Source organism: Neophocaena asiaeorientalis, unplaced genomic scaffold, assembly GCF_003031525.2.
Source record: "Neophocaena asiaeorientalis asiaeorientalis breed wild unplaced genomic scaffold, Neophocaena_asiaeorientalis_V1.1 scaffold1, whole genome shotgun sequence".
In the NCBI taxonomy this organism is placed as follows: Eukaryota; Metazoa; Chordata; class Mammalia; order Artiodactyla; family Phocoenidae; genus Neophocaena; species Neophocaena asiaeorientalis.
In genome coordinates, this window is record NW_020171981.1 from 1,213,874 (window position 1) to 1,234,975 (window position 21,102).

The 21,102-nt window shown below is 49.2% G+C and overlaps 1 protein-coding gene across 1 annotated transcript; it reads left to right on the forward strand.

Annotated features, from left to right (window-relative positions):
- Positions 1-15,292: 15,292 nt before the first annotated feature.
- LOC112398440 (keratin, type I cytoskeletal 14-like) lies at positions 15,293-19,863 on the forward strand. Its single transcript, XM_024743000.1, has 8 exons — positions 15,293-15,995; positions 17,259-17,341; positions 17,932-18,088; positions 18,243-18,404; positions 18,488-18,613; positions 18,714-18,934; positions 19,027-19,073; positions 19,606-19,863. The coding sequence occupies exons 1-8, from the start codon at positions 15,465-15,467 to the stop codon at positions 19,701-19,703; spliced, it is 1,425 nt and encodes a 474-aa protein (XP_024598768.1). The 5' UTR covers positions 15,293-15,464; the 3' UTR covers positions 19,704-19,863.
- Positions 19,864-21,102: the final 1,239 nt, after the last annotated feature.

Sequence of the window (21,102 nt, forward strand, 5' to 3'; positions counted from 1 at the left end):
AGGCCCCCTTACTGAAAAAAAAAAAAAAAAAAAAAAAAAAAAGAAAGAAAAGACCAGTATAAAAGGACATATTTATTGCTGCATTATTTATAGTGGCTGAAAATGGAAAACCAAGTGACAACCGTTGGTAGTGTATAGTAAAGGGGATAGTGCCATAACCAAGCAGGACCCTATGGGGCCTTCCTGGGACAGACCCTTCCCCCATATCCTCTGCTTTAGCTCCTCTCTGAAGTACCTAGATAATAGTATCTGATGTACATTTCCTGAGTTGTTTTACAGATGCTAAAACCCCCACTAAATGGAATAATTTAACTACTTGATGACCATGAGCATGTAGCCCCCAGACCTACTGGAGCTTAAGGACTGAATAATTTTAACAGAGTAATACCACTCTGTTACCTCACCATCAACCAATCAGAGAACTGTGCACGAGCTGATCATAGGCTGGGACTCCCTTCCCTCACCTGGCCTTTAAAAATGTTTGGCTGATGATAGCCAACATTTATTGTTTGTAGTCTTGTTGATGGCCATCATCAAAAAGTCTACAAACAATAGATGTTGGAGAGGGTGTGGAGAAAAGGGAACCCTCCTACACTTTCGGTGGGAAAGTAAATGGGTACAGCCACTATGGAGAAAAGTATAGAGGTTCTTTAAAAAAGTAAAAATAGAGCTACCATATAATCCAGCAATCCCACTCCTGGACATATATCCAGAGAAAACCATGGTTTGAAAGGATACACGTACCCCAATGTTCGTTGCATACTATTTACAATAGCCAAGACATGGAAGCAATTTGTAGCAACATGGATAGACCTGGAGATTATCATACTAGGTAGAGTAAGTCAGACAGAGAAAGACAAATATCATATGATATTCTGCTTGTATGTGGAATCTAAAAAAAATGATACAAATGAATTTATTTACAAAACAGAAACAGACTCACAGACTTAGGAAACAAACTTATGGTTACCAAAGGGGAAAGGTGTGGGAGGGATAAATTGGGAGTTTGGGACTGACATACACACACTACTATATTTAATATAGATAACCAGCAAGAACCTACTGTATAGCGCAGGGAACTCTGCTCAATATTCTGTAATAACCTAAATAGGAAAAGAACTTGAAAAAGAATAGATACAAGGATACGTATAACTGAATCACTTTGCTGTACACCTGTAACTAACACAACATTGTTAATCAACTATACACCCATATAAAATAAAAACTAAAAAAAATGTTTTGCTGAAACCCATCGAGGAGTTCAGGCTTTTTGAGCATTAGCTGTCCCACACTCCTTGTTTGGTGCCCTGTAATAAACGCTGTACTTTCCTTCACCACAACCCGGTGTCAGTAGATTGGCTTTACTGTGTGCAGGCAAGTGGACCCAAGTTTGGTTCAGTAACAGTACTCCACTCATACTATGGAATATTCAGCAGCTGTCATGATCAGTAAATTGGAGCTGTGTCAGATGGCAAGAGAGATTCCTTAAATGTAGAAAAGCACTTGTAGGATGTTGATCTCACTTGTGTGAATAAATAAAAGCCAGTCTCCCATTTATGTAAATGCATGTGTGTGTGTGTATAGTTATGAGCACCAAAAATATAAATGGGAACATATGCTGTGATTAGCACGGGTTACCTTGGTGGCAGGGTGGGAGACGGATGTGGTGGAGGGGGAGAGTAGAAGAGAAGAGGAGATATAAGAAAACAGGAAAGGAAAAAAAGTGCACACACTTTTATATATATACATAAAATTGTGTATGTATGTCTATGAACAAAGAAAATAAACAAAAAAAAATAAAAACCAAAGAATCAGTTTATTTAATTTGTTGAATACCACATCAAATTCCTAGTTAAAAACAGATTGCACACACTAATATCCTGGACTGTCATTTTTTTTTTTAAGGTTTAAATCATTGTGTATTTTTTTTGACATCTTTATTGGAGTATAATTGCTTTATAATGCTGTGTTAGTTTCTGCTTTATAACAAAGTGAATCCGCTATACCTATACATATGTTCCCATATCTCTTCCCTCTTGCGTCTCCCTCCCACCCTCCCTATCCCACCCCTCTAGGTGGTCACAAAGCACCGAGCTGACCTCCGTGTGCTATGCATCTGCTTTCCACTAGCTATTGGTTTTACATTTGGTAGTGTATATATGTCCATGCCACTCTCTCACTTCGTCCCAGCTTACCCTTCCCCCTCCCTGTTGGACTGTCAATTTTATATTGCTATATGAGAGTTTTTTTGTTACTTTATTGAAGTATAGTCGATTTACAATTTTAGGTTGATTTCTGCTGCACAGCAAAGTGATTCATTTATACACATATATAAGCATTCTTTTTCATATTCTTTCCCATTATGGTTTATCACAGGATATTGGATATATTTCCCTGTGCTATATAGTAGGACCTTGTTGTTTATCCATTCTATATATAACAGTTTGCCTCTGCTAATCCCAAACTCCCAATCCATCCCTCTCCCTCAACCCCTCCACCTTGGCAACAGCAAGTCTGTTCTCTATATTTGTGAGTCTGTTTCATAGATAGGTTCATTTGTGTCATATTTTAGATTCCACACACAAGTGATATCATATGGTATTTGTCTTTCTCTTTCTGAATTACTTCACTTACTATGATAATCTCTAGGTCCATCCATGTTGCTGCAAATGGCATTATTTCATTCTTTTTTATGGCTGGGTTGTATTCCATCGTGTATACGTACCACATATTCTTTATCCATTCACCTGTCGATGGAGGTTTAGGTTGTTTCCAAGTCTGTGTTATTGTGAATAGTGCTGCTATGAACATAGGGGTGCGTGTAGCTGTATGATAGATTATTAAAACCATCTTAAAGTTTAAGTGTAGAGTTCAGTAGTGTGACGTATATTCACATTGTTGTGCAAGGGATCTCTAGAACTTCGTCTTGCAACATTGAAACTCTATACCCACCCTTACACTAATTCTCTCCTCCCTCTTCCCAGCCCTTGGTAGCCAGCTTTCTACTTTCTGTTTCTATGATACTGGCTACTATAGGTGCTTCCTAGGAGTGGAATCACACAGTATTTGTGTCCTGTGTCTGGCTTATTTCGCTTAGTGTGATGTCCTCCAGGTTCATCCATGTTGTGGCATGTGACACCATATAATAGATTTTAAAATTCACTTTGTATTTAGATAATAATATGGCTATACAAATCAAAAGTGACAACCAAAAAGAAAAAAACAAAACAAGCTTAAAGTAAGATCGTAGTCCCTTGCAGAAGGTAGCGTGGAATAGTGGAAGGAGGCAAGAGGACCACATGGGTTGAACTTGGAGCGTGACCTTGAGCCGATCTCTTCATCTCTCCAAGTCCCAGTTTCCTCTTCTGTAAATTTAGGATGTTGGCATCTACCTGAAGGGGTTCATGAAAGAATGAAAGGAGATAAAATGTGGACAAAGCACACAGTAGGCCCCCAATAAATGTTTGCTTGCTTCTTCCCTCTCTCTCGGACAGTTTTCAAAGCAGCCCGACCTGTTGCTGCCTCCTTTGGTTCTTGCAGAAAGGCTGGGGGCAGGCTCTGTGTCCTGCGTGTTAAGGCTGAGATGAAGTGAACGCCTCCTCCCTGCCTGCTCTCTGCCAGGACTCCTTGCTATCTCCCCTTACCACACTCGTCCCATTTTACAGGTGGGGAAATAGAGGCTCAAGGAGGCTGAGCCACTTGCTGAAGGGCACGTGACTGGTAGGTGAGGTGTTAGAACGGTGTCCCCCCGACCCATCCCACTTCAGGGTAGATCTTCCAGATGAGCAGACCACTGGTCTCGTTTGACTTGTTCAGGTTTCCAGAGAAGGCGAGTTCCTGCAGGAGTCCAGTGACTCAGCCCGTGTCCACTTAGAGGCTGTTCTGAGCCAGGTGTGCTGGGCTCAGGGTGGGGCCTATGGTGATCAATCAGGAGCAGCCCTGGCCTTAAAGGAGGTGTTGATTTACAGCTACTACGTGGGGAAGGGCACTCTGTCTTTCTCCTAGAGGTGTCGCTGGTGTGTGCAGCGTGGTTCCGCAACCCGCCCCCCAGGCCAAGCACCCCTGGGCAGCCCGGTCTTGGCCGCTGCCTCCCCTCCCCCTCCTCTTCTTCTAGGTAAGGCAGTGGGGCATTAACACCATGGAAATGGCCCATCGCTACAAATTGGGGCTTGATTTGTTGTGTTTTAGTGATTGTCCAGACTTCAGAAAGTCTAGGCTTTAACATTTCAAGAAGAAAAATGTTAAAAAAATGCAGATTAATCTGAAAAGTGTGTCATGTCTGTAGCCATTGCCCTCTGAATAGCAAAAATTACAAAAAAATATCCTTTCAGTATTTGGAATCTGATATTTGACTGAGCAAAGAGTTACTCACATCATTGGTAAATGACTGAAGTTAGGGCCTAGGCCTTTGTGGTTTCAGTTTTATCTTATCCCTTGACGTAAACACAAACTTTAACCAGCATTCATGTCAGAACAACACTTTATTATCAGCGGCAACCAGAGATTGCAAGAGTTTGGCAAAATCAGTGAAAGCATCCTATGGGAATCATTTGACTCTATGGACCTACAATTAAAGAGTACGCCTTATTATTTGTAAATTGCTGCTAGGCATCCCTTATATTAATAAAATTTATAGATTATATATTTATATTTATAAAAGTTATCAATATAATTGTAAATATAATTATATCATTTATACATATACTAATTATACATTTATATTATATATTATTTATGACTATTACATATTTATAATATAAAATTATATAATACAATGAATATATTAATATAATATGCAATTAATATAATAATAAATAATGATACATTAGAATATATGATATATAACTATATAATATATTATGTGTAATATATAGTTATACATTATAAAATTACATATTTATTATAATTTGTAACATATTCTGTATTATTATATAATACATATGTTGTAAAATTATATATTAGTCTATGTAATATATGTACAATATATTATAAAATTATATATTATATATTATTTGTGTGTAATGTATATATTTCCCCTCTCCCTGGATATCTGGTGGGTGAACATTTACCAGCATACCACTGGCATATATAGTTAAAACCCAAAAGCTCAGGTGCCTCAGTTTGGGTTTTAGAAGCAGATCCTTAGACAAAAATTTCAAGTGCAAGAAGTGTTTTGGGTGATGTCTCATGAAACACCATTAGGAAGCGGGAAGTGAGACAGGGAGGGAAAGGAAGCTAAGGGCTGTGTTACCAAGCAAGTGGACACTGCGGACAACTGGAGCTTAATCCCACCAGGGAACTCCCACCTCAGTGTTCTTTCCAAAGGACGAGGGAGCTGGGGTATTTATCCTCCCATTCCATCAGTCTCAGGCAGGGGGAGTGGCATTAACCCCTCCAGCACTCTGGCCTGTCCCATACATTGGCAGAATGGGCTCTTGTGGCCAGAGAAGGTCCTCAGGCAAAGTTTCTGCAAGTGCCTAGGAGAAGTGACCAGAACTTGGTGGTAACCCCTGTGATGCTGCCAGGGGTTTGCTTTATGGAGCATCCTGGCAGCTTTGGGACAGCCGCACGTTCAGTGGCAGCTGGAAGGGGTTCAGCACTTGGGGACTGAGGCCCAGGGAGCTTCCTTGCCTTTACCTCTCTAAGTCTATAACATGGATACTGTAACCTTCCCCAAGAGGCTTAGGATTAAGTGATAATATCGGTGGTAGTGCCTAGCCCAGGGCTCAGGAAATGAAAGCTCTAAGTGTCCTTCAGAGTCTATGAAGACAGATTCTTCTCAGACCTCAGACCTTAGAAGATATTTATCTCTCTTGACAGTCAGATGTGCCTCCTTTTTAGTTAGTGAGAGTTTTATATTTCATCATGTTTCCTTTTTTGTCTTGGCTGCCGGGAAACCCAGAGCTAGAGGTCAGGTCTACCAGCCTCTTCCCTGTAGTTACAACCACCTCCCTTTTTTTTTTTTTTTTTTTTTTTTTTTTTTTGCGGTATGCGGGCCTCTCACTGCTGTGGCCTCTCCCGTTGCGGAGCACAGGCCCCGGACGCGCAGGCTCAGTGGCCATGACTCATGGGCCCAGCCGCTCCGTGGCATGTGGGATCTTCCTGGACCGGGTCACGAACCCGTGTCCCCTGCATCGGCAGGCGGACTCTCAACCACTGCGTTACCAGGGAAGCCCCCACCTCCCTTTTGCAGTAGACACAAATTGGGGTGGCTGCTTAGATCATAGAGGTTGGGGCCAAATCTGTGCCCCTCACTTTTTCTGATACTAGACCTTTACTCCTTGGTTGGGCCTTGGGGCTGTGGGGCAAGTATGCCTGCTGGGTTGGTCATATAGGATTCTGGCTACTGGCCACATCAGGCCATGCAGGTGGCCTTCCCGGGGTTCTTTTCAAATTCGAGTTGATCCTCTCTAGCCAAGAGGCTGAAGGATGGGTTTAGGACTGCCTTCAGCCATGGTTCCAGCCTTTTGTGTGTGTGTGTGTGTGTGTGTGTGTGTGCTCGCGCGCGCGCGCACATTGCAAAGGGAGAGAGAGAGAGAATGATGAATCAGTGAATTGCCTCTTTTTGAAACTAATTCAATTTGGGTTTCTGTCTTTTGCAACCAAAACATGTTCATCAATATACTCTATTGTCTAATTCTTGATTTGTTTTACTTTAATGGATACTTTTAGTTTTATTATACATGAGGTAAGTTTTATGTTATAAATTTTTTTCTTTTTTAAAATTGAACTATAGTTGACTTACAATATTTAGGTATACAGCAAAGTAGATTCAGTTATACATGTATATATATATAGACATATATATATATACATACACATATATTCTTTTTCAGCATCTTTTCCATTATAGGATATTACAAGATATTGAATATAGTTCCCTGTGCTGTACAGGAAATCCTTGTTGCTTATCTATTTTATATATAGTAGTGTATATCTGTTAATCTCATACTCCTAATTTATCCCTCCCCTTCCTCTTTTCCCTTTGGTAACCATAAGTTTGTTTTCTATGTTCGTGAGTCTGTTTCTGTTTTGTACATAAGTTCATTTGTATCATATTTTAGATTCCCACATATAAGTGATATCATATGATATTTGTCTTTCTCTGCCTGACTTACTTCACTTAGTATGATAATCTCTAGGTCCATCTATGTTGCTGCAAATGGCATTTACTTCATTCTTTTTATGGCTGAGTAATATTCAATTGTATGTATACCACATCTTCTTTATCCATTCATCTGCTGATGGACACTTAGGTTGCTATCATGTCTTGGCTATTATAAATACTACTGCTATGAACACTGGGGTGCATGTATCCTTTCAAAATAGAGTTTTCATTTTTTCCAGATATATGCCCAGGAGTGGGATTGCTGGATCATATGGGTAACTCTATTTTTAGTTTTTTAAGGAGCCTCCATACTGTTTTCCATAGTGGCTGCATCAATTTTCATTCCCACCAACAGTGTAGGAGGGTTCCCTTCCACACCCTCTCTAGCATTAGCTATTTGTAGCCTTTTGGATGATGCCCATGTGTTGATGGGGTTGTCTGGTTTTTGATATTGAGCTGTATGAGCTATCTGTATATTTGGGAAATTAACTCCTTGTCAGCTGCGTCGTTTGCAAATGTTTTCTCCCAGCCTGTGTCTTTTTGTTTTGTTTATGGTTTCTTTTGCTGTGCTGTACATGTGTCTTTTCTCATAAGCTGCCCAGTCCCCTCTTTTGGAAGTGAGTGACATAGAAATGGGTATGTGTATGTGTCTGAGGACAGATGTTGCCCCCGTTCCATCGACAGCCAGGGCTGCTTGGAGAACCAGGTAATGCCGAGTGACTGGTGGCACTTCCCTGGTCTCGGGGCCTCACTGGAATCCCTGAGCTGCTGCTTCCCCACCTCCCTCACTCCCGGGAAGTGGTGGTGCGGGGGGACGGTGCTAGACCTCCAACCTCAGAATGTGGGTCCCTGCCTTTTCCCCTCACACCCAAGCCGTCCTGCTGACTCTTCCCTGGCAGGGCTTCCGCATCTACCAGTTTCCAGAGACTCCGCCCTGGCCAGGCCCTCGCAGACTCACCAGCTCATCACCGTGGCCTGCTGGCCTCAGCAGCTCTCTGGAGGCCTCCCTCCTCCTGTCGCTCTGATGCCCCAGCGCTCTCCTGGACTCCCCTTTGTTCTTTGCTTGAATTGTGATACCTGTTTTCCATTTGTGCTCACCCCCTGCCCGCCCTTGACCTCTAGGGCTTCATTTAAAGTAAGTTTTTAGCTAAAAATTTCTTCTGTGCCAAGCACCATGCTGGCTACTAGCCATGAATTGTCTACTCCTCTCAATAATCCTGCGAGGGAGGAACTATTATTTTGCCCATTTGATAGGAAACAGGCTCAGAGGGCTGCAGCGACTTGTCCAAAATCACACAGCTGGTCAGTGGGGGAGCCCAGGCTAGAGCCCCAAGTGTGACTCCTCCCTGTCTCAGCCTGGGGGGAGGGGTGAGCTGCACGGCCTTGAACCTGGTCCCCCACCTCTGACTGGTGGAAACTGCTCCTTTCTTTCTACCCTTCAGGCTGGAAAGCCTTGCCATTCTTGCGGGGTCTCCCGTCCCCTCTCCCAGGGCCTGTTGCTCAAGGCTCCTGACACAGCTCTTGTGATTCCCGGATGCTGAAGTTGCTGGCGCTGGTGTTCTCACAGCCACGCCCCTGTCTGGGAATGCTGCCTCCCACTCCACCCATGCAGGGATCTTCCTTCTTTCAAACCTGAGTCAAACCTTTCCAAGAAGGCTTCCATGTGCTACCCAACTCCCCGGCGGCTCCTCAGTTCTGGGCTCCCCTCAGCCTACGGAGCAGAGAAGGCTCTAGGCTCATTTGCCCTCTGGCTTTAGACTGGATGCCCCCGAGCATAAGGGCTGTGTCTCCCCTGTCAGACCAGAGTAATTACAGTAAATTAACACACTGAACACCCACTACATGAGAGAGACACTTTGTGGCTAGCCCCCGAAGGCACTGTAGTAAATTATAATGGGGGGTGCACAGATCATAGAAGTACTGGGAGCGCTGAAAAAGGGGAAATCCAGGTGATCTGAAGTGAGGGGGTGGGACTCCTTGGGAGAGAAGTCCGCCAAACCCGTCCCTTACCTGGATAAGGGCAAGCGGCATCTTCCTTCCCCCTTTTTCCTTTGCTCCCCCCTCTCCCGAAGTGTGTTCCACACGGACGCCAGAGTAGCGCTTGTAAACACACCTGACAGTGTCATTGCCCTTCTTAGGACCCTTCAGTGCCCCCAGGGTTGTCAGGATAAAGTCTGAGCTCCTTAGCACGGCCTTTGTCCCCCAGCCTCTGCTTTCAGTTCCATCAGGGAGATCCAGCCTTCAGCAGTGTGCTCCGGCAATGCTTAAGTGCTTGCATTCTCCAACAGACCCATGTCTCACGCCTATGTGTCTTTGCTCAGGTGCTTCCCTGAGCAAATGGGATGTCCTTCCTCACTTCCTTAGCTTGCTTGGCATCTATTCATCATCAAGGTTCAGCTAAGTTAAGAACTCCTCTAGGATGCTTGCCCACCCTGGGATGGGTGGGATGACTTCCCTTTCTCTGTGTTCCATCCATCCTTCACCCCCCAGCCCACCCATCAACCCAACCACCATCCATCCTCCTTCCATTTTTCTATTTATCCATCCATTATCCTTCCATCCATCCATCCATCTGCCCACTCACCTGCCAATCCATCCATCCATCCATCCATCCATCCATCCATCCATCCATCCATCCTTCCATCCACATTTCCTTACCATCTTCCCTTTCCTCCCTTCCTCCCTTCCTTGCCCCTCTCTCTTTCTCTTCTGTCTGTCTTTCACTGAGCATCTACTTTATGCCACACAGTCTACAGAAATCATATCTTAAATCTGTCTGTTGAACTGAGGCTTGGCCTCAAAGAGTGTGAGAGTTGAGCAGAAAGAGAAGACAGAAGAGGAAATTCAGGCAGAAGCTGGGAGATGAGTGGGGATGTAGGGGTTAGTGAGAGAACTGGGCTGCTGGGGTGGAGCTCAGTTTGCGCTGGGCATCACGGGTTATTGGCTGGAGAACTTAAGTCTTATTTTTCTTGAACAGGGAGCTAATAGAGGGTTAGTGAATCCATCTGTTGCTGGCCTTTGGTTACCTAACCGTTGATGTTCTCAACAAACCGAACGTGATTCTGGGGTTCAGGCACAGCTCTTTTCACCCTATACATTCTCACCCTGCCTAGCTCAGATTGCTGGCTAACAATCGTTAAACACTTGGCACTTTCAAAGCAGGTTCTGTTGTGTGACTTTGAACATGACCTTTCCCCTCTCTGGACCTCGGTTTCCCCATCTGGAAAGTTAAGAGACTTGTCTAGATGACCCCTGAAGCCCTTTCTGGCTCAGACTTTTGGGGACCCTCTGGCAGGAGGGGACCTGTCTTTGAAAAGTGAGGCTTACAGCCCAGGCGAGCTGGGATTGAATCCTGGCTGAGAAGCTTCCTTGCTGTGGACACTTGAGAATTTCCTCAACCTCTGAAACTTCTGCATCTAAAACGTGGGATGGTCAGTCTCTGTTCTACCAGCTCTAGCAGCTGGCAGGCTCAGACGGGCCCAGGGACACGGAAACACTTGAATCAGCCTGTTGGGTCAGCGCAGGTTCTCACAGGATGCTTGGCCCAGACGGGCAGTCTGACCCGGGAAACCAGCGGGTGGTAGAGCTTTCTAGGGGACAGGGCACCCAGGTGTTCCAGGCTCCTGATTGCCTCCTGGGCCTGCAATCCTACCTGCCAGCCTGCTCCTGGCCCCCATGCTAGCCCTGCATTTCTGGCGACAGACACTCAGGTCCAGGTCAGTTCAGGTCCCAGACTGTCATTCTTAGAAGTGACAGCCCTCAGCTCTAGGAGACTTAACCCTTCCTGTACAGAGGTGGCTGGGACCTGGGGAGAGGGATGGACAAAGTGAAGGGGCCTGGGCAGGGGAGAGTGTGGAGAGATGAGGAAGGAAGGGCAGGGGACACAGAACTCTGTCAGGAGGAGATGAGAAGCCCAGCCCTGAGCAGACCCTGGAGGGGAAGGTGGTCTGAGAATCGCAAGGAGGGCTCCAACTGGTTACTTGACTGTGAACCTTTCTGGACCTCAGACTTCCTACCTGTGACATGGGGAGGACCTTGACTCTCCCTTCCTTTCCCCCATGGCTGGTGGGGAGCTAAGAAAAGACTCTAGACATCAGTGGTTAGAGAAACACTTGGTATCTCTTAAGGGAAGAGGCCTGGGAATACCTTAGGGCACAGAGATGGTTTGAGGGGGCCCAGACTGTCTTTGGGGCTGGACAAGAGAGGAAGAAAGGGTTCTTTCTTGGGCCTGGACCACTCCCCCAATCTCTCCTAAAAGCCACAGTCCCTCAAGTATGGATAAATGAGGCTCTAGAGCCAGTGGGCATCAAGAGCTCCTTCCCTCCACTGATGGATGCAAAAACCAGTGGGTGCAAGTTTAAAGAGAAACAGGATAGGTTGCATAGTCTCAAAGTATCTTCCTCAAAGTATTTAGTAGTTTCAGCAAGAAAAATAATATCACAGTGGAGAAACCTAGTAAACCCCACCTTAGCCAATGAACAAGTTTAACGTCACCAACCCTAAGACACATCAACACACGGATGCCTGAGATGATGCACTGAGAAGACCACAAGGACACTTCTGTGTTTTTCTCGCCAAAATGCGTCACCTCAATCTGATGTTGAGAAAATGTCAGAAAAACCCAAACCGAGGGGTATTTTCAAGATAACCGACCAGTACGCTTCAAAAGTGTCAAGCTCTTAAAAGACAAGGAACGACGACGAGGGACTGTCACAGACTGCAGGAGATACGACAACAAGTGAGTGGAATCCTGGATTGGATCCTGCAACAGAAAAGGATCATTGGTGGAAAAGCTGGTGAAATTCAAGTCTGTCGTTAATTAACAGTATTGGGTCAATGTTGGTTTTGATCGTTGTATAACGTTTATGTGATCTGTTCGTATTAGGGGAAGCTGGGTGAAGGGTACACACAGACTCTGTACAAATTTTGCAACTTTTTCTGAAAGTTTAAAATGATTTCAAAATAAAAAGTTAAAAAAAAAAGAGCCCTTTCCCCGAGCCGGTGTCTATTTGCGAAGGAGTCAGAGAAACTGGGTGATGGGGAGTGTGGATCAGAGACCTGAGAATTCTGTGCTTCCCTGCTGCTCCCTCCCTGGCCCCCTTACATGTTGAGTTAGAGCTGCTCCCAGAAGCCTTCTGGACTGGCCCTGCCAACATCTCATCACAACCATCCCTCCAACAAATTTTCACCACTGCCTCTGCAACACGGATGGTTCCGGGTCTGTTACATGGTGTAGTGGGTTGAATAGTGTCCCGCTCAAATTCATGTGCACCTGGAACCTCAGAAGGTGAACCGATTTGGAAATAGGGGCTTTGCAGATGTAAGAATTGAGAGAAGATCATACTGGATTAGGGTGGGCGCTAAATCCAATGAGTGTCCTTAGATAGAGAAGGACACATGGAGACACAGAGACACACGTGCTGTCCACGTGAAGACAGAGGCAGAGATTGGAGTTTTGTTGCCACAAACCAAGGAATGCGTGGAGCCGCCAGAAGTTGGCAGAGGCAAGGAAGGATTCTCTCCCAGCACATCCATAGGGAGTATGGCACCTTAATTTTAGACTTCACACCTCCAGGACGGTGAGAGACGATTTTCAGTTGTTTTTAACCACCAGGTTTGTGACAATTTACTTCTGCAGCCCCAGGAAATGAATACACACGAATTGCACTTTCCTTATGTTTGTTCATATCTTCAGTAATTCTGATGTGTAGCCTCTCTTTCCTTTCAGGCTGGGGGCTTCCAAAGAGACAGTCTCCTCCGTTAGACCGGGCTCTGAGAGTAGGGCCTGTGCCTCCCTCCTCAGACTGGGCTGTCCCTAGGTCCCCTCCTTCCTTAGGATCCCATCCCCTGTGTGGCCCTCAGCACACAGTGTGAGCTCTGTGGGGGCTGCCTCGCCCTGCCCCTTTACCAGTTTGGATTGGCACTGGTCCGCCCTACCACAGGCTGGTGCTGGGAGACTCACCAACCACAAGACGCACTGCCCCAGGCTCCTGACATGCCACACAAAGTCTGCCTGGGACTCCAGAGGTGGGAGGTGGGGTGGGTACTCCAGCTCCAACAGACAACCTTCCATCACATTAACCACAGCTGCCCCCCGAAAGCTGCCTCTCTTCAGGGTCTAGTCCTGGGTGAGGGAGGAGATCAGACTTGATTCCCATGCTGGGATTCCAGGGTCCATGGAGGTAAGGAGGGGGCAAAGGTCTCTTCCTATATGGTGTGCGTGAATTTATATGTCATGTGTTCCCTACCCTGTTTGTCTTTTGGATTCCCCTTGGAGAGGGGCAAGGAGGGAGGCTCTTCTGGGTTCCACTGAATCAAGTGAGAGGGAAGAAGAGCTTTTCCTGTGTCCCGTGCTCCAGGGATTCTATCCGTGGTTCCCTGTGGTGGAGAGAGGGTGGTAGGTGGCACAGAGGAAGTGGGTGTTGGGCTCTGCACCCACTGGTGTCCCCCCGGCTCCCTCTGGATGCTGCATTCTTCTCTGGAGAGCACCCCACCCGTGCTCTACCCCACAGCTGACTGCAACATCTCCTAACAAAGGCTTCCTCCTTCAGCCCAAATCCCTGCTGCCTCTCACTGAGGAAGATGTAGGGCTGGGCCGGGGATGCGGGAATCTCCTCTGGAAGGAGATTACGGGTCCCTGTCAGGCGTGGTCACTCGCTTACTCACATACTCACGTACTTGAGCGTCCTCAGCATGGCAGTTTTGTGGAGCCCACAGCCTCGAGTGTCTGTCTCAGCATTGTCTTCTGAGCCCTAGTGGCAGGGGGCGGGGAGGGCAGCTCCCGGACCTCTGCTTTGGGTTAGGGTGGGGGGAGAGGGAGGCACCGCTTCCCTTCAGGGAGCCATTGATCCTAGGAGGAGTGTTGGAACCTCCAGCAGGAGCTGTTAGGACCTGTCTGGGGAGATGGGACGCGTCAGGCAGCCCCAGACACGACCACATTCCTCCCAACATGCCTGCCGGGGTCCGTGGGGCTGAGGGGCGGCAGGAGGGCGGGGTGAGGCCGAAGGGGGTGCCTTTGGAGGTTGTCTGGGAGACTCGGCATAGCTGAGGTCCCCATATACAAACCTCCGAGGCAGAACTTGATGGACCCCTGGACGTGTCCCCTGACCCTCGGGGCCTCAGTAGTCCGGGACCCTTGAGTTCACTTTCAGGTGCCTGCACTCCTCCCGTCACCAAACACAAACAAACAAACCCCAAACATCCTTTGAGTCGGCTCCACGAGGGGCTCAAACAAGTGTGCCTGAGCCAGACCCTCCCATGAGGGGCTGCCCTGGGGGCCTGAGAAAACACCTGGGGCTGGAAGCAAAAAGGCCCCCTCCAGTCCCGTTCCAGTAGTGTTGCTTCACCCCGCTCTGGGGCCCAGACTGGGCTACAACAGTGCTACCCAGACTTTGTGCCACGCTCAGCTTACAAGACCCTTTCACATCCATTGCCACGTTGAATTCTCAGTGCTGACTCTGCAGTACTCCCACTTCACAGATGAGCGAACTGAGACTCCAAGGAGGGTCAGGGCCTGGGTCACACAGAAGTGAAGAGCAGAGTCAGGGCTCAGTCTGACTCCATGCCCTTTCCCAGCGTCTCCTGTGACACCACCTGCCCTTGGCCGGACTGAGCAGCCAATGCCACGGGCCCATCCACAGATGTGTGGAGGATCTTAGGGTCTGTGCCTAGGGCTGGGGAGAGCTGCCTGGATTTTCCTTCACTGGGGGTGTCGGGATAGAAGCCTGAGCCACCCGACTACCGGCTGGGCATCGGGGATGTGACAGGCCCCGTGGTACAGTCCAGCAGAGTACAGGCCCTCAGAGTTGGGAGGGCCCCAAAACCTTGTTTCTTTTATGGGTGGTAATGCTGAGGGGGCGTCTCTGTGCCCCGTGTGACCTTGCCATGCTGGTGTTCCTCCTGGAACATGGAGTGCTGGGCTTCCTCTAGGTGGATGTCAGAGACCCACCTAGTTAATGGGGACTAACAAGTCACTAGGTTTATGGTGCAGAGACCCTCTCCCACCACCTGGCTGAGCCCAGCATGCAGAGGGCTGTGCTCCCAGGGCCCAAAGGGAAAGTGTAGCCTGTAGGCCCATACCTCCTCCTGTGACTCACACCTGGTGGGACAAGAAACCCGAAACACCCCGAACAATGAGTTTCCAGTAAAATATGACAGACATGATGGGGCGGAGGAGAGGAGGGATCTGACTGGGAGTTGGCACTGTCCCCTGGGTGATGAAAGCCAAGGGGAATGGAAAATGCCAGGCCCGCCCTCACCCAGGAGTATAAAGCCTTGCATCCTTTCCTAGCTCACCCAAGCACCTTTCTCTTCTCTCTGCCGACTCACTCGCTCGCTCACTTCCCTCCTTGACACCATGACTAGCCGCCAGGGCACCTCTTCCAGCTCCATGAAGAGCTCCTATGTCATCGGCGGTGGCTCCAGCTGCGGGTCTTCCGTCAGGGCCGGAGGCTCCTTCCGGGCCCCCAGCAACTACGGGGGCCTGTCCTCCACCCGCTACTCCTCCGGGGGTGTCTGCGGGCTGGGGGCCGGCTATGGAGGCAACTACAGCAGCAGCAGCAGCTTCGGTGGGGCCATGGGTAGTTGCTTCGGTGGAGGATACGGCACTGGCGCTGGTGCCGGCTATGGTGGTGGCTTCGGTGGTGGCTCAGGTGGTGGCTTGGGTGGCGGCTTTGGCGGTGGTGATGGGCTCCTGGTGGCCAGTGAGAAGGTGACCATGCAGAACCTCAACGACCGCCTGGCCTCCTACCTGGAAAAGGTACGTGCCCTGGAGGAGGCCAACACTGACCTGGAGGTGAGGATCCGCGACTGGTACCAGAAGCAACGGCCCACTGAGATCAGGGACTACAGCGCCTACTTCAGGACCATCGAGGACCTGAGGAACAAGGTGCGTGGACCAGGCAGCGGGAGGTACCGTTCCAGCCAGCTCATTTAGGAGCAACGGCTGGCTCAGGCCACTGGTTGCTTGGGATCCTTAGCAGAAGAGCTTCCAGCTCCAGATCCCTTCTTTTGGCTCTAGTTGCCTCCAACAGAGCTGGTCTATGAGAAGATGGTCTCCCTTCCCCTATCTCGTTCGTGCCTCTCTGAGCTCCAGATTCTCAGACCACAAGAGACCAGGGATTCCTACCCTTACATTTTACAGAGGAAGAAGCTGAAGCTTTGGGCTGTCTGCCCAAGGTCACACAGCAAATTAATGGTCGAGCCAAGGCTAAAGCCCTAGTGCCCCACCTGCCAGTACAGGAGGCAGCAACCCGTTCTCCAGCACAGGGGAGGAGCGAGGCTCTAACTGCTCCAGGCTAAACATCCAAGTCACTCATTAGCTCATTAGTCTGGGCTGTGGCGGCTGCTGCCCATGCGCCCTGGCACGGGGAGGGGTGGCCCCTCCCCACAGCCAGGAGGGCATGGAAAACCCACAGAGACAATCGCTGGTGGCCCACTTTACGTGCCCTGCGTAGGAGAGGGCCTGGGGGGCTTGTGTTATCTGACTCCAGCTCCCGTTCCTTGCTCCCATGTCACCCCAGGAATCTGCTGACCCTGCTTCCCTTGGTGTCTGGCTCTGATGCTTTGAGTGGATTAGGGAAATCAGATGATGAGGGAGGGAACTCTAGCCACTCCAGGGTTCTACCTTTTTTTGCTTTCCTTTTGCTTCTTCTTTTCGAATCCCCTGTGCCAGCTGGATCTCAACTTTTGGGAAAGCCCCACTTTGAGGTCCTGTGCTCTGAAGACTTGAAAAGGAGTGTACGCGCCTACAGAGGACTGGCAGGGCTGACTTGTGCAGTGAGAGCAGAATTCAAATCCGGAAGGGGGTCTGGAGAGTCCGGTCACTGCCCTCCTCTGTGGGTAGGGCACTCGAGGGCCTGAGACTCATCTCAGGCTTTGCAGCAACTCCGTGGTAGATACAGGATCAGAACTCAAGGGCTTTTTATCTAAGGTCGGGGCTCTTTCTACCCATTCTGCTGACCACGAGTAGCCAAGTCCTGGGTCAAATCTGGACCACTGTGAGTTATCCTTTAGGCTGCCGTGGCAAAGGCTTGTGGGGAGTGGCAGGGACTCAGGCAGAAGCATGAAAGCAAAGTCCTGATGCAGGCTGCAGTCAGGTCTGGCTAGTGCTGTCCACTGGACCAATGACCTGTGCCCTTTCCACCTGCAGATCCTTGCGGCCACTGTGGACAATGCTAACATCGTACTGCAGATTGACAACGCCCGCCTGGCCGCTGACGACTTCCGCACCAAGTGAGTTTGCAGCGGTGTTTCAGAGCATCCAGTCTCCCCTGGGTTGGGCATTTTTGGAGAAGTGTTCCCTGAACAGAGCTGGAATGTGCCACAATGGCTGTGTTGAAAACCCCTTGGGGTGTTTGTAAAAATACACGACTCTTGGGCCCCACCTTTGGGGTTTGGATTCAGTTATTATTATTTCATTCAGTTATCTTTAATAGGCTACCTGGGTGATCCTGACCCACAGCCAGATTAGGGGGCCACTGCTTTAGGGAGGGGCAGTCCCCACTTCCCCACCTGCCCCTGAAGTGCAGGAGGTAGTCATATCTGGAGGCCTTGTGTGCTACTGGCTGGCTGAAGCCAGAAGCATCGCCCCTCCGTGAATTCTATAGCACGATCAACCGTCTTATTCTTGGCACTGTCCCCCTCCCCAGAATCTCAGATCTGAGGAATAATGGGCTCTGTGTCCATCCATGCCATCTTCAAGACTGGCTCACTAAACCGCCCACAGGATGCCGACTATGGGCAGAAGCTGCAGGGGGAAGAGAACAGAGCCTTCAGTGTGACCAGGGAGGGTGTCTCATTCCTTTTTCCCTGGGTCATTCCAGGTACGAGACGGAGCTGAACTTGCGCTTGAGCGTGGAGGCCGACATCAACGGCCTCCGCAGGGTGCTGGACGAGCTGACCCTGGCCAGAGCCGACCTGGAGATGCAGATCGAGAGCCTGAAGGAGGAGCTGGCCTACCTCCGGAAGAACCACGAGGAGGTGAGAACCAAATGGAAAAGCCAGCTTAGAGGGTTAGCTGGGAGGGAAGAGATGGTGGAGAGGAATGTTCAGACCTGGAACACCTCTGACTAGGGAGCCCTAATCGGTTGCCATAGTGAGGCCCCTGACTGTGGACCGTTCTTTGCTTGTGCAGGAAATGACTATCCTGCGAGGCCAGGTGGGCGGGGATGTCAACGTGGAGATGGATGCCGTCCCCGGCGTGGACCTGAGCCGCATCCTGAACGAGATGCGCGAACAGTACGAGAAGATGGCGGAGAAGAACCGCAAGGATGCCGAAGACTGGTTCTTCAGCAAGGTGGGTGGCATTCGGAGTGGAAGGGACCCAGAACGCCTGCCTCCGTGGAACTTCCAGTGCCAACGATGTTTTCTTTTCTGCAGACAGAGGAACTGAACCGCGAGGTGGCCAGCAACAGCGAGATGGTGCAGAGCAGCAAGAGCGAGATCTCAGAGCTCCGGCGCACCATGCAGAACCTGGAGATCGAGCTGCAGTCCCATCTCAGCATGGTAGGGGCGCTGCCAGGCCTGGGGGGCGGCGTGCCCAGGGCACTGGAGGGAGAGAATGACCACCCTCATGGATTCCTGATCTTCTCTCCTTCCCTCACAGAAATCATCCCTGGAGAACACCCTGGAGGAAACCAAAAACCGCTACTGCCTGCAGCTGTCCCAGATCCAGGGGCTGATCTGCAACGTGGAGGAGCAGCTGGCCCAGCTGCGCTGCGAGATGGAACAGCAGAGCCAGGAGTACAAGATGCTGCTGGACGTGAAGACGCGGCTGGAGCAGGAGATCGCCACCTATCGCCGCCTGCTGGAGGGCGAGGATGCCCAGTGAGTAGGGGCCCCCTCCCAGTCCCGCCCCGCCCTGTTCACTCACTGCCCCCTGTGTGTCTGATTATTTTGCCCCTTTTCTGTCTTCACAGCTTCTCCTCCTCCCAGTTCTCCTCTGGCTCTCAGTCATCCAGAGATGGTAAGAATTTCCTCCTCATCAAGCCTGGACTCAAGACCACCCCCTGTCTCCCAGCATGTCTAGGATGTTAGATGGGGGCTTCCGGAGGGGTTGAGCTAGGGTTTTCTCACCCAGTATCCCTTATGCACCTCTGTGGGTAGAAGAAGCCATTTTCTAAACCCTCCTTATGGCGAGGAGTTGGTGGCCCCCTATTTGTGGCAGATCCCATAGTTCTGGCGGTCAGCATCAGGGACAGAGCCCCACATGGGTCTTCCCACCAAGACCAGTCCATTTGGGCAGATCTGGATGGAACCATTTTGGGCTGAGTTATTAGGAAGCTCCAGTCTGAAGACACAGACTCTGCCCCTGACCTCAGGGAGCTCTAGTCTGAAAGAAATGTGCTGATAATATCCGTGCTGGGGCGAGAGCAGCGGGTGAAGCGGTAATCAGGGGAGAGGGCAGCAGGGAGACAGTTTGTTTAAGTGCCCTCGCACTCCTGATTTCTCCATTGCCTATCTGCCGCTGATAACGCCCTCTCTCCCCTCTTCCCCAGTGACCTCCTCCAGTCGTCAGATTCGCACCAAAGTCTTGGATGTGCACGATGGCAAGGTGGTGTCCTCCCACGAGCAGATCGTTCGCACCAAGAACTAAAGCTGCTCTGCGCTGTTCAGGCCTAGAAAGCTCCCCATGTGGACGCAGATTTCACTGGGTGAATCCCCTGTCCTGTCCCCGCAAGCACTTCACACCTGAGCCCTGTTTCACCCTTGCTCCTCCCAGCAATCAATAAAGCTTCATTATCTGAGTTGCACAAATCTTGCCTCTGCCTGGTCATTGTCAGGAGGGGTGGTGGGGAGAAAGCGGAGGAAGCATCTCTTTGGAGCTCTCATAGCACCTGGCTATGGCACCCAGGACTGGGAGAAAGGACCTGGGGGCAGATCAGGCTCGGGTCCCAAGATTGCTTTCGCCATCGCGGAAGATACATGTGTGTACCAGGTCATTTGTGGTGTCTCCTGGGGCATGGAGGAACATGCATTCATCTACTCACTGATACATTTACTTATTCATTCAACAGGTATTATTGAGTGACTTTTGTAAGCCAGGCGCTGTGCTAGGTGAGGGATTTCTTAACACTTTGGTCTTTAGGGATTCCTTTGAGTATATATTGAAAACTGTAGATCTCATCCCATGCCCAATAAGCATACACACATTTGCATATAATTCATGAGATTCACGGGTTCCCTAGAGCTCATCAGTTGAGGTCCATGAACCCAGTCAGAACTCATGTTTTACTGAGAGTTTTGTCTCCCTCCATTCCACCTGCCCTCGCCTTCACAGCTGGGTCTGAATCCTGCCTGCTCTTAGTTGACATAGAGTAAGTTGATCAGCATTGCCAAGCCTCAGTTTCCACATCTGTAAGGTGGGCACAATGACAGTACCTACCCCGGGAGCTTTTTGTGAGGATTTGCATGTCAGGCCTCTACCACGGTGCCTGGGACAGTGCGGGCTCAGGGCACGGCTGTGTGAGTGACACTGTGTGAGCTACCTCTTGTCCATGGTGGCTCTCGTCCATAATGAGAGCTTTTCTTAGAGGCTTGGGAACAGACTGACTGGTTTCCAACCCTGGCTTTGTTCTTCTTTTACATTTTAAAAATATCTTTATTGGAGTATAATTGCTTTACAATGTTGTGTTAGTTTCTGCTGTACAACAAAGTGAATCAGCTATACGTATACATATATCCCCATATCCCCTCCCTCTTGAGCCTCCCTCCCACACTTCCTATCCCACCCCTCTAGGTCATCACAAAACATCGAGCTGACTGTGTCTTTTTTCCTGCCCTGCCTGGCTCTGTTCTGAATCAGCTCCATGACCTTGGAGAGTCTCTGTTTCCCCATTTATTCAGGAAGCATGGTGAACTCTGCTTCTCGGAGTTATATGGGAATCCAGGGAGTGAATGCACATCTAGAGCCAGGGCTGTACGAGGCTCCTCTGGTGGGGAGTGTCTTTTCCTCTCTTTGGGGGGTTGGAAAAAGAGAAGGAAGGGGAGGACAT

What these genes read in the sequence shown, in the direction of transcription:
- LOC112398440 (XM_024743000.1), top strand. Translation starts at nt 15,465, where the DNA reads ATGACTAGCCGCCAGGGCACCTCTTCCAGCTCCATGAAGAGCTCCTAT. An exon ending in GCTGACGACTTCCGCACCAA is followed by an intron (nt 17,342 to 17,931) that starts GTGAGTTTGCAG and finishes GGGTCATTCCAG; the next exon opens with GTACGAGACGGAGCTGAACT. An exon ending in CTGGAGGGCGAGGATGCCCA is followed by an intron (nt 18,935 to 19,026) that starts GTGAGTAGGGGC and finishes CTGTCTTCACAG; the next exon opens with CTTCTCCTCCTCCCAGTTCT.